General features: G+C 33.5%; 1 protein-coding gene across 9 annotated transcripts in view; it reads left to right on the top strand.

Annotated features, from left to right (window-relative positions):
• The window catches only part of WRN (WRN RecQ like helicase), a 154894-nt gene that overhangs the window by 55694 nt on the left and 86814 nt on the right, over positions 1-12386 (top strand). For all 9 annotated transcript variants that reach the window (XM_064585580.1, XM_064585576.1, XM_064585577.1 and 6 more), the window contains 6 exons: positions 2110-2515; positions 5648-5728; positions 7629-7764; positions 9088-9163; positions 11484-11551; positions 11838-11946. In XM_064585580.1, coding sequence (XP_064441650.1) covers positions 2110-2515; positions 5648-5728; positions 7629-7764; positions 9088-9163; positions 11484-11551; positions 11838-11946 — 876 coding nt within the window. The remainder of the gene's footprint in view (positions 1-2109; positions 2516-5647; positions 5729-7628; positions 7765-9087; positions 9164-11483; positions 11552-11837; positions 11947-12386) is intronic.

Genomic DNA, 12386 nt, shown 5'->3' with positions numbered 1-12386 from the left:
ATACTTAACATTCTGTTGGGTGCTGAGGCTTTCTGTAGGCTACTAATATGCATAATAACAATCCTAAGAAAGAAGGAAAAGTATATTATGTTTTACCAAAGACAGCCTTTGATATTTGTTAGAGTAAATAGTTATCTTACATGAGACATGTCATTCTCCGATGTTAGCACAAAATAAATGGGCCCTTACAGTCTTATCAATCTGTACATCACTGTCACTGTGTTTATGTGTTACAACTTTCCTGTGCATTCCTACTGAAGTATTTACGTACAGGTCTTATATTTGAATACCTGTGTATAATAAATACTGAGTGTTCTTTATCAGATTTGAATTTTGGAATGTTAGAATTAGTGAGTTTTTAGGTTTTAAATTAATTTTGATTTGATTTTGTTTGTATTGATGTAGACTTGTCACCTTGAGCACAACTTTGGTGCTATTTTTAGCGTGGAAAAAAATCATGAAACAACTCAGCATTTTTTTTTTTCTTTTTTTCTTTTTACTTTTTTGTTGTTTTTATTATGCACTACATTAATACACTGCATAACCTTCTAGAAGGGGTAGATGAGTATGACTGAACAACTCAGCATTTTTGATAGTCTGCCCATAAATGATCAAATTTTTATTTGAATCATCAATATAAAACTTTAAAAGTCATGTTGGATTTTATGAAGTATTGTTTTCAGTATAAAGGAATTAGAAGAGCTAAACAAAAGTGTTAATTAAATTGGAAAAATGTCTCAATCATATTCCCTTTTCTCCCTCGAACTTGTACTTTATGAAGTAACTAAAAATTGCTTTAGTAAGCCCTTTAACCAACAGATAGTATGCTTTATTTTACACTCTAGCAGTGGTTTTCCTTTGCAGTTAACCAGGTTTGTTATAAATAGCTGTTTAAAGTCACTTAGTTAGAGGTGCTGGGTGGCTCCGTCGGTTAAACTTGTGCTTTCGACTCAGGTCATGATCTCAGGATCCTGGGATCGAGCCCTGCATCAGGCTCCCTGCTCAGTGGGGAGCCTGCTTCTCCTTCTAGCTCTGCCCCTTCTCCCCACTCGTGCTCTGTCACTCATGTTCTCTCTCTCTCAAATAAAAAAAAAAAATCTTAAAAAAAATGAAGTCATAAAATATAAAAAAATAAAAAATAAAGTCACTTAGTTAAAATGTTATATTAGCAATTACAATTAAGGAGTTAAGAAATTCATATCATATTTATTCATAAACAACTTCTCCATATTTTCTTATTTGTTACATTTGGGCACTGAAGGGAATTTTTTTTTCTGTTCTGAAGAATATGTGTCTGGTTTTGTGATTATTGAACATGCACAGTAGCATCGTTTTTGAATTATAACATAAACACTCTTATATGTTACAGTTGGGACTAGTAATTGATTGGCAAATTGAATCAGTTAAAACATGGTAACTTAATATATTAGTGTATATTTGTTTCCCAATATTTTGATATTTATCATGGTTTTTTCATTAAATATAGGACTGCTCTTTGGAATTTTGCAAAGTGGTTCTTGTTTAAGGCACACCCATAATGTATCATCTGCAATTTCTAGTTTTAATTTCTTTAAAATGGAGTGAAAACTTAAGACACTTGAAATAATCTAAAGGCAGAGTCCTAGGAGTTTTTAAGATTTTTCCTCCTTTTATAGTTGTTTTGACTATAGTTAATCAGACAGAAGTTTTTTTAAAAAAGGAAATTGCTGTGTCTTTCAACATGTTCAGCTTAATTTTTTTTTTTTTTGGTGGTCATGTATCATAATTTGACATATTTAATTAAATTAATTACCACAAAAAGTATATCTGGCATAAAGAATTAGTCTGTGACCAAACACTACTGACACTTAGGAAACATACAAGTGAACAAGCGTATAAGCATATATACTTACTAAGTGTACAAGTTGAATGCAGAAGTACCTTGCTGTTCTAGAGAGTAGCCAACAGCTGTAAGCATATTTTGGTTATTAGGGAATGAAAAATAACTGTAATCCAGTGTGTCCTTTAAATGAAGGTCAATTTAGAAAGCTTATACTTATTAGAAAGCATTACAACTGTGCTGGTAGTTATTGAAGTTAAAGTTGAATTACCCTTTCTTAATTTTTTTAGGATTTCTAAACTATTAAGTGATATTTCAGAAAATCTGTATTCATTGAAGAAGATGATACCTGGTTCTACCGAGACCATTCAGTTTTTACCATTGGAAGATCCAACTGCTGATGGAGTACAACAGAAACAAATTAGAGAACATAAAAGTTTTACTAAAGTTAAAGATGAGACATGGGACACAACACTTGATAATTTAATAAAACACGATGAAGGAAATGTACTTCAAAATGAAGTGAAACAAGAAGAAGATGGACTTGAAGCTGGATTAGAAGAAGGCAATAAGTTGAAAGAGAACACAGAAAGAATTTGTTTGATGTCGTTAGATATTACAGAACATGAACTCCAGATTTTGGAACAGCAGGCTCAGGAAAAATTTCTTAATGATGCTACTTGCAAATCTCCTGAGGTACTAAAAATATAGAATAGAAAACAATTTTTATTCATTAGTAGGGGTTGGCTGATTTTTTTCTGTGAAAGAGCAGTAAACATTTTAGGCTTTGCAGATCAATCACATGTTTTCTGGTGTTACTATTCAATTCTGTCTAAAAATTTAGTGTGAGGGCGCCTGGGTGGCTCAGATGGTTGGGCGTCTGCCTTTGGCTCAGGTCATGATCCCAGGGTCCTGGGATCAAGTCCCGCATTGGGTTCCCTGCTCAGCGGGGAGCCTGCTTCTCCCTCTGCCTCTCTCCCTGTCTCTGATGAGTAAATAAAATCTTTAAAAAAAAAATAAAAATTTAGTGTGAAAGCAACTATAGACAAATGTAAACAAATGAGCTTGTTTGTGTTTCGATAAAACTTCATTAACAAAAACAAAAAGTGGGCTGAATTTGGCTTGTGAGTTATAGTTTGCTGCTTTGACTTAGTATAATAAGCACAAATTAATGGTTTTGTAATGGAAAGATTTTAAAGTGCCAGTACATATTTGCTGTACTTTACTATTTTAGTATTTCTCCCTATTTTTATGTAATAGATACCTTGGCTTTTTGTGGATTTCCTATATACCTACTAGTGTTAACTCTTCCAAACTTGATTTTTGGGAGTAGTTATATTTCCTCATACAAGATTTTCTTTACTTACTAATGTGAGAGGGTTTCTAATAAACTAGTGTTTTTGCTTGACACTAACCTTTACTGTTATCTGGAGAGTCAGTGACCTACGTTTTTTTCTTAATAGATTGTTTTGAAGCATTCTATATTATCTGTCAACTTCATGTTTAGATTTCTAATTATTATGTTCTGAATAGTTTATTTGTGAGGTTGTTTTTCTCCTGGCTAAGTTAAGAATATTTTTTATTTTTTTTAAAGATTTTCTTTATTTATTTGACAGAGACACAGCAAGAGAGGGAACACAAGCAGGGGGAGTGGGAGAGGAGAAGCAGGCTCCCCGCGGAGCAGGAAGCCCGATGCGGGGCTCGATCCCAGGATCCTGGGATCATGACCTGAGCCGAAGGCAGACGCTTAACAACTGAGCCACTCAGGCGCCCAAGAATATTTTTTAAAATACTGAAGTTTTATTAGAGAAATCTTTGTGTTTCTTTTATTGTAAAGACAGACCATAAAATGAGACATCATATAGCTGTATTCTTTTATCTCATTTGTTTTTCATTAGTTTAGAAAATTACCTATGATGCCCATATTTGGTAGCATTTTATACATTTTATTTTGTAATAACTAGTTTTTAAAATCAAATTTGGAAGTTATTTAATAGGGTTATTTCCCTCTTCCCTCTTCAGTTTTCTAATGTCAATCAAAAGTCTTAGTATTTGAGAAGTTCTCTGTTTGGTAACTATATTAGTAATCACTTCTACCAGTATATAAATAGATTTTATTTAAAAATGATTTTCAGACTATTCTCATGCCAACCACTTGTAAAACAGATTTCCCTTTTAGGAAATATCTTTTGCTAATGTCTGCATCACCCTTTAACTTTTTGAAAATTTCTTATTAGGTATACATTTTAAGACAGTATTTTTCATATAATAATATAGAATTATGATCAGGATTTCATGATCTGTCATCTTTTATCCCAATTATTGCCATTTTTATTGTGTACTAATTAGCAATTTTTTTTTTTACTCATTAAAGACCCTATTTAAAAAGTAAAAGAATTTTTTCCTCTTTGGATAAAACTTATTTTAAAATCCTTTTTTAAGGGGCTCAGTCAGTTAAGTGTCTTGACTCTTGATTTCGGCTCAGGTCATAATCTCAGTGTTGTGAGATTGGGCCCCTTGTTGGGTTGCATGCTGGGCATGGAGCCTGCTTAAGATTCTCTCTCTCCCTCTGCTCCCCCCCCAATAAAGAAATAAATAAAATAACATCCTTTTTTTTTTTTTTAATTTTATTGATTTGACAGAGAGAGAGACAGCGAGAGAGGGAACACAAGCAGGGGGACTGGGAGAGGGAGAACCAGGCTCTCCGCAGAGCAGGGAGCCCCATGTGGGGCTCGATCCCAGGACCCTGGGATCATGACCTGAGCCTAAGGCACATGCCTAACGACTGAGCCACCCAGGTGCCCCAAAATCTTTTTTTTTTAATTATTATTATGTTATGTTAATCACCATACATCACATCATTAGTTTTTGATGTAGTGTTCCATGATTCATTGTTTGCGTATAACACCCAGTGCTCCATTCAGTACATGCCCTCTTTAATATCCATCACCACACTAGCCCACCCCCCCACCCCCCTCCCCTCTAGAACCCTCAGGTTGTTTCTCAGAGTCCATAGTCTCTCATGGTTCGTCTCCCCCTCTGATTTCCCCCCCTTCATTCTTCCCTTTCCGCTATCCTTTTTTAAGACTTGATTTTTGCAGATTAATTATGGCTATGCTTCCTTTTCCTACTTTCAATTTAAAGATTAGACTTTTGGGATCCTTCTATATTTCTTTTATGCAGGGGTCTCATGCTGTTGGACACTTACTTCCTGGGGATTGCCAAATTATTGTAAAGTTTTCTCATATCCAAACATTGGCAATAGCTGAATAAATAACTTATCTGACATTGTTTTTCAAATATATATAGATGCTGTTTGTAAAATAGTGATTTATTTAGAGCTATTATTACAGTCATAGGAGCTTTTTGTGATCTTTTTAAAATTAGTGGATATAAGAGAACAACTGTTCTTAGAATAGGATAGAATAGAATAGAATTTTTCAACATGGTAAAGAGGTTCTTGTACTCAAGTTGGGACACACAGTTTGATATTGTTTAATCATTGTTGAACTTGTCACTTTGTACTCTCTGTAGGCTTTATATCAAGTCTGTTTGTCCTCTTGTCTGTCTTTCCAATTATATTTCTTTCTTTCTCTTTTTCTTTGATTCTTTGTTTCTGTTTATTCTCCTTTCTCTTCTTACTACCCTGTTTTCCTTTCTATCTCTGTCTCATAAAAACATATAAACAGGTATTATAAATTTATCTATTAGAGAAGAAGAGGAAGTTGTCTAAAGATATTTAGTATATAGGAACTTTATTTTTTAGAAAACGGTGTATAGAGTCAATTATATTGGAAAACTAATGTTCAAAATATAATTTTTTTAAAGCATTTATCTTCCAAGGATAATGAAGAGGATCTATCTTATGTAATTGAAAGTGATGAAGATTTAGAAATGGAGATGATTAAGGTATGTTTGAAGTTATGGAAATTTACTTCCTTTTCAAAAAGGACACTTAATTATGTAAAATATTACCTAATTCTAAATGTCCCCCACAATGAGATTACTATCATTTATGTAACCATTAGATTTTATTTTCCATTTCATATTTGTTTACATCTTTATATGGCCTATGAATAATGTTTTAGTAGTAGTATACTAATTTTTCTATATTAGAAGACATATTCCTGTCAGGTCACTTCTTTTAAATCTTTTCCTGGAATGTTGGTAGTGATTTTGCCCTCTGCTCTTGAAATAGGTTTCTTTTTCTTCCCATCCATGTGTATCCCCTTTTATTTGGGAGTTCTGTTGTTATACATTCAATATTCTTCTTTCCTTCTTTTGATCTTAGTTACTATGGATATATTTATTATATGTAATTTTCTAATGTTTTAAATTATTTCATTTACCCCTATTTTATTATGAAAGTATTATTTTATAATTATGTATATTCTACCACTACATCCATCGTCCAGTTTCTTTGCCAGGTGTGAACCAGGGATGGACAATAAGAAAGAAAAGCTTAAATTTCAAATTGAAAATGAAGAAAAACACAGAAGTTCATCATTATTTGTGCTTTTTATTCCTTATCTTTAGGTCAATGTGATTTTTGTTCTTTTCTTATGAAATGAGATTAGGTTCCTGTTACTTTGTTTTGAACGAGAGTAGTGGGGAGTGATTAGGAATGTGGATTCTGAATTTAGATGTGGGTTCACATCCCAGCGTCTCCATGTATTTGCTGTGTGACTTTGGGCAAGTTTCTTAGTCCTTTTGATACTCAGTTAACAGCTGTTATTATTTAAGGTGTTATTTGTGAAGAGCTTAGTACAGAGCCTGGTATTTCTTAAGTGTTTAATAAATATTAGCTAATAGTAATAATAGGACATAAATACTAAATCATATTCCTTCATCGATTAGCCATTTCTCTGAGGAGTGCTGTTCAAGTAGCACATTTATAGGACACTTGCAGACTTCCACAAACTTACATTGTATATTGAACCTCTTAGAAGGCAATCTGGATGCCCATATGAGAGAACTTTATTTTCAAAATGCTTTTCTAAGTATATTTGTTGACTTGAATAAAGAATGAGGAACAGAATCACTCTTTTTCTTTTCTAGGCCTGAAATGAATACACTTTTTAGAAAACCATTAAAGTCAAGTTTATTAAATGGGAGGTTAAATAAAAAGAGAAAATGAGAACTGTGGTTTAATAATTCTTCCTGTCTCTTTTCAGTAAAAAACTATGCAGATGAAACAATTTTGAAATATACTAATGTTCTTTAAATAGATTATCTTCATTTAGGGGAAAAAATCCAATATTATCAAGCCAAAGTAAAGAGCAACTTTATTCACATTTGTAATAATCCATTCCTAAAATTATTTGAATCTTTTATTGTTTTCATAATTCACGTAAACAAATTCACATAATTCACAAAAAACACATTCGTTGCTTGTTTACTATTTAAATCTTATGCTGACACGTGATATGGAGAAACTCATTACAAAAATAACAGTAAAGCCCACATTTACCTCTTGGCAATTGAAAACACTGACGTATGATAAAGGAAAAAAGTTTTAAATTCAAATTTTATTCAAAATTTTGATAACTTTCCCCACGGGCAGTTCATGATATGCTATTAACGAACACTGTTTATGCTGGAAGTATTCCATCTTTGGCCTTGTGCCTTAGAAACCATTCTTGAGCACATGTTTAAACTAGAGCACACATGTTCTTTTGTGGTATTGGTTGCACATCTGCCAGCTTTGAACAAAATTGTAGGTTCTGTTAATAATACTTCTTTTGTGTTTGGTGAAAAAGATACGACACTGTCAATGGTTTTGCTTTTAAGATTTCTTTCAAACTTTCAGTCTTTAGAAAATCTAAATACTGGCACGGCAGATCCTGTTCATCCAAAATGTATAAAAATGGGAAGAAATCTGGATGTTCCTTTTGAAGATGATGAAGATGAGATTGAAGCTATTGAAGAAGAAGAAGATGATGCAGGTAAGCACTGTAATGTGTTTGAAAGGACTCACCTCTGATACCTACTGCTGACTCTAATTTAGGGTCCAGTTTTAAACAATTTGGAGGCAAAGAGTTTGTGGCATGTAATTAATGATGTCCTAAAAACTTGTCATTAAATCCTTTGGTGTTTGGTCTTTATAAAGCACAATCTTACTATTTATGAAAGTAGAAGTATAGAAGCGTTGTATTATTTGGCGCACTTTGTGATGTGAAACTTTCATTCTGAATTTTATGTTTTGTAAAAATAATAGAAAATCATTAATAATCATTAATTAATATCATTAATATTAAACATTATTGTTAAAGGCATAGGTACATTGTGACTGTTTTTTAGGAGCTTATTCCTTAAAACAAGTGGCACAATTTCAGATAGCAAAATGGACTGATTTTCATACTCTGTGTGCCAACTATAGTAAGGAGTCCATGAAATGAACCTCATGTTATTCAAGTGTAAGTAACAGTATTCATTATGGCAAACCACGGGGTCTTCTCATAAAGTAGAACACTCCCCTAGAGCTATATTCATCAATATTATAATGTGGGAAAATTAAAATACATATTGTAGGTGGAAAATATGTGAGAATATTAAAGAAAATGTTAATTCTCTTTGTTTTCTTGTATTAAATGAAGGCATAACATCTCCCAATCAATTTAGTTCTCTATTTAGAATTGTTAAAAGCTGAGAAGTATAATAATGAATTTTCATTTGTTTATAGATGAATGGTTTTGATTCTTCACTTTGCTCTGTCTTGGCTACTCATGAACTGTTCAACCTGAGTAGAAAATAAAAGTCAGTTGAGTAAAATCAATGTAACTCCATTGTGCTATGCAGTTAGAATTGTGGTCAAGGATTTGGTGGAGTGGTAACTAAAATGAAGATTTAATTTTATCTGTGGATTTTATTTGTGATAGTAATGTAACTTCTGATTACTATTAATTGAAAGTTGGTTGTATGGTGAAATTCGCATTGGTATATCGCTTGCCATGGTTGGGTTTAAATGTTAGGTTTTGGAACTATTGCAAATTCCAAAACATCATTTTTTTATAATGTTGACCAAAGGTTCTTATAGTGAACCATTTTGTAGTAGAATCACAAAGTTCTAATCCTTAGTATTAGGTAATAATCAAAGTAACTGAAATCATGACTGGTATCCAGAGAACCAAGTTAGTTGGATTTAAAAGACAGAAAACAGTAGCCTCTGGTACTTATCACTATATTCTTTAAAAGAAGCCAATAAAATAAAATTTTTATTTCCCATCACTTGTATTTTAACATAAATGACCATTTTATTTTATTTTAAGACCATTCATTACCAGGACCTAATGCAAGCCAAATTAATTCCCTCAAGATCTATTTTGGCCATTCCAGTTTTAAGCCGTGAGTATAATCTCAGTTAATTAAATTGCATATTCACAATTTTCTTCACAAAGGAAAAATAGTAAATAATCCACCTGTTTAATAGTAATAGTACAACTTCACTGTAGTTTATACATTCTGCACTGTATTTCCTGTAAGTGACTACAAAGATATTTTAAAATAATATTTATTTAAAATTTGTATCTATACATTGTTTTTATAAGAGAAAATGGCTTCCTTTATCAAAGAGAGTTCTGTGTAGACACTAGTTTAAACACATTAATAAATTAATCTTAATTTAATGTTGAGTTGTTTCTCATTAAATAAGTATCTGTGTGTCTATTTTGTACAACTTATTGTCCAAAGTGATGTAATAGAAATTCATGAGGTAACGGTTTGAAGAACAGTGATAATCTTATCAGTTTTAATATATTCAAATGTATTTATTTATTTATTTATTTATTTTATTATTTTTTTTAAAGATTTTATTTATTTATTTGACAGAGAGAGACATAGTGAGAGCAGGAACAGAAGCAGGGGGAGTGGGAGAGGGAGAAGCAGGCTTTCCACGGAGCAGGGAGCCCGATGTGGGACTCGATCCCAGGACTCTGGGATCATGACCTGAGCCGAAGGCAGACGCTTAACGACTGAGCCACCCAGGCGCCCTTCAAATGTATTTATATCTAAAGGGGCACATTTATTAAGTATTGAAATGAGATGACTAAAACTGAGGTAAGGAACAAGTAATTTTGAATAAAACTAATAAGAATGTAAAAATCTAGACTGGATTTTTCCTATTCTGCAAATTTAAAATTTAACCCAGGGAAGCATTTCTTTCTTCTTTTCTTTGATCTTAAATTTTTTTTTTATTAAACTATGTCCTACATACAGAAAAGTGCACATGAATGTACAGATCAATGAATTTTTACAAACTAGGCACCCTGTGTAACCAGGACTCACATAAGAAAAAAATAGGTCATTATCAGCACAGCAGAAGATCACCTTTCCTATTGATTTTTCCCTCAACATTTTATTAAAAAATTTTTCAAAGATATAGGAAAGCTGAAAGAATTTTTTTTACTATGAATACCTGTATATTCAACATTTTAGTATACTTGCTTTATCATATATCCATCTATCACCTCTCTATCCATTCCTTAGTCTACCTAAATTAAAAAATGCATCTCAGGGTAGACTGGACATCATTATTTGTCTCCCTAAGTACTTCAATGTATAAATCATTAACTATAGTTAAATATTTATGGTTTATTTCTTTTGATGTAAAATTTACATACAAAGAAATGGTCAAACCTTAAATATGCATTTGCACATCTTAAGGGTACATGCATGCACCCCTGTAGCCTAACCCTTTAGTCAAATATGGAACATTACAGTCACTCTAGAAAGTTCCCTCATGTCCCTTCTCAGGCAATCCTTGCCTCTGGAGCATTTCTTTTATTTATTTATTTACTTATTTATTTATTTATTTATTTGAGAGAGAGAGAGAGCATGTGCGCATGCATGAGAGAGAGAGAGGGAGAGAGAGGGTCTGTGTTTGCGCACGCGCGTGCAAGTGCAGAGAGGGGCAGAGGGAGAGGGAGAGAGAGAATCTTAAGCAGGCTTCATGCCCAGTGCAGAGCCCGATGTGGGGCTCCATCTCACAACCCTGAGATCATGACCTGAGCTGAAATCAAGAGTTAGATGCTTAACTGACTGAGCCACCCAGGTGCCCCTCTTTTATTTATTTTAATCAATAAATTTATACATATATTGAAGCTCAAAAATGTAAAAGAAATTCTATTAGAGGGGTACCTGGGTGGGTCAGTCTGTTAAGCTTCTGACTCTTGGTTTTGGCTCCAGTTGTGATCTCCAGGTGGTGAAATTGAGCCCCTCGATGGCTCCATGCTCAATGTGGAGTGTGCTTGAGATTCTTTCCCTCTCCCTCTGCCCCTCCCTCTGCTTGTGCATATGTGCTCTCTCTCTAAAATAAAATAAATAAATACAATCTAAAATTAAATAAATAAATGCAATCTTTCAGAAAAATAATTCTGTTAGAGGTAGTGAAAAAATGAAACATTTTCCCACCTGTCCTTATTTATTTTTTTTTTAAAGGTTTTATTTATTTATTAGAGAGAGAGAGAGATGGTGAGAGAGGGAACACAAGCAGGGGGAGTGGGAGAGGGAAAAGCAGGCTTCCTGTTGAGCAGGGAACCAGATGTGGGGCTCTATCCCAGGACCCTGGGATCATGACCGCAGCCGAAGGTTTACCAACTGAGCCACTCAGGTGCCCCTAGGTTTCTTGTTAGTAAAACAAAATAGCCTTTTGCTTTTTACCCTGCAGGGTTCAGTGGAAGGTGATTCATTCTGTTTTGGAAGAAAGAAGAGATAATGTTGTTGTGATGGCAACTGGTAAGTTGTATGTAAGCAATAACTTAGTCCTCTAAAATATAAAACTTAAAGGTTTTGAAATGCGTGATCTTTTATTACACTTTCAAAATATAAATACAAATACAAATGATATAAAATACAGAAGAGACTGATCTGAGATTAGATGCTCAAATTTATGCAGAAATTAGATCTTAGGAGGATAGCATGTTAGTAGGGACCATTCATCTCACACAAGTACATTGTAAGAAGAAATCATAGTACCAAGGCTTTATTTTTATTTCTATCAGTGTATTATTTTTATTTCCAGGATATGGAAAGAGTTTGTGCTTCCAGTACCCACCTGTGTATTCAGGCAGGATTGGCCTTGTCATCTCTCCTCTTATTTCTTTGATGGAAGACCAAGTGCTCCGGCTTAAGTAAGTAATGTTTTCTTCTTCCCTCCATCCCTCCCTCCCTCCCTTCCTTCCACTTTTATGTAATCTCTACACCCAATGTGGGGCTTGAATTTACAACCCTGAGATGAAGAATCGCAGGCTCTCCCCACTCAGCCAGCCAGGTGCCCCAGTAATGTTTTCATTGCTACATTATCACCCTTTTTTTTCTTCCATGAAGGAAACATGTAATCTATCATGTATGTTAAAATCTAGTTCCCAGGAACACATTTCTGTGAATGTTGCCCAATCTTTATTAGTGATAAATGACTCTTTGGTGGAAGGACTTATCTTCTTTCTTGAGTTCTCTATAATCCAAGGCTACCAGATGGTCCCAATAAAAATTTTTGTAACAGCAAACTCTAAGCCAGTTTACATCCATATCTCAAAATTCTTTTCTCTTCTGGTTACCCTTGCTCTTTAGC

Source organism: Mirounga angustirostris, unplaced genomic scaffold, assembly GCF_029215605.1.
Source record: "Mirounga angustirostris isolate CCGP_5_RB_7025 unplaced genomic scaffold, mMirAng1.0.hap1 SCAF_2, whole genome shotgun sequence".
Classification (NCBI taxonomy): domain Eukaryota; kingdom Metazoa; phylum Chordata; class Mammalia; order Carnivora; family Phocidae; genus Mirounga; species Mirounga angustirostris.
Note: the sequence above shows the minus strand (reverse complement) of the source record. Positions and strands in the feature narration are given on the sequence as shown.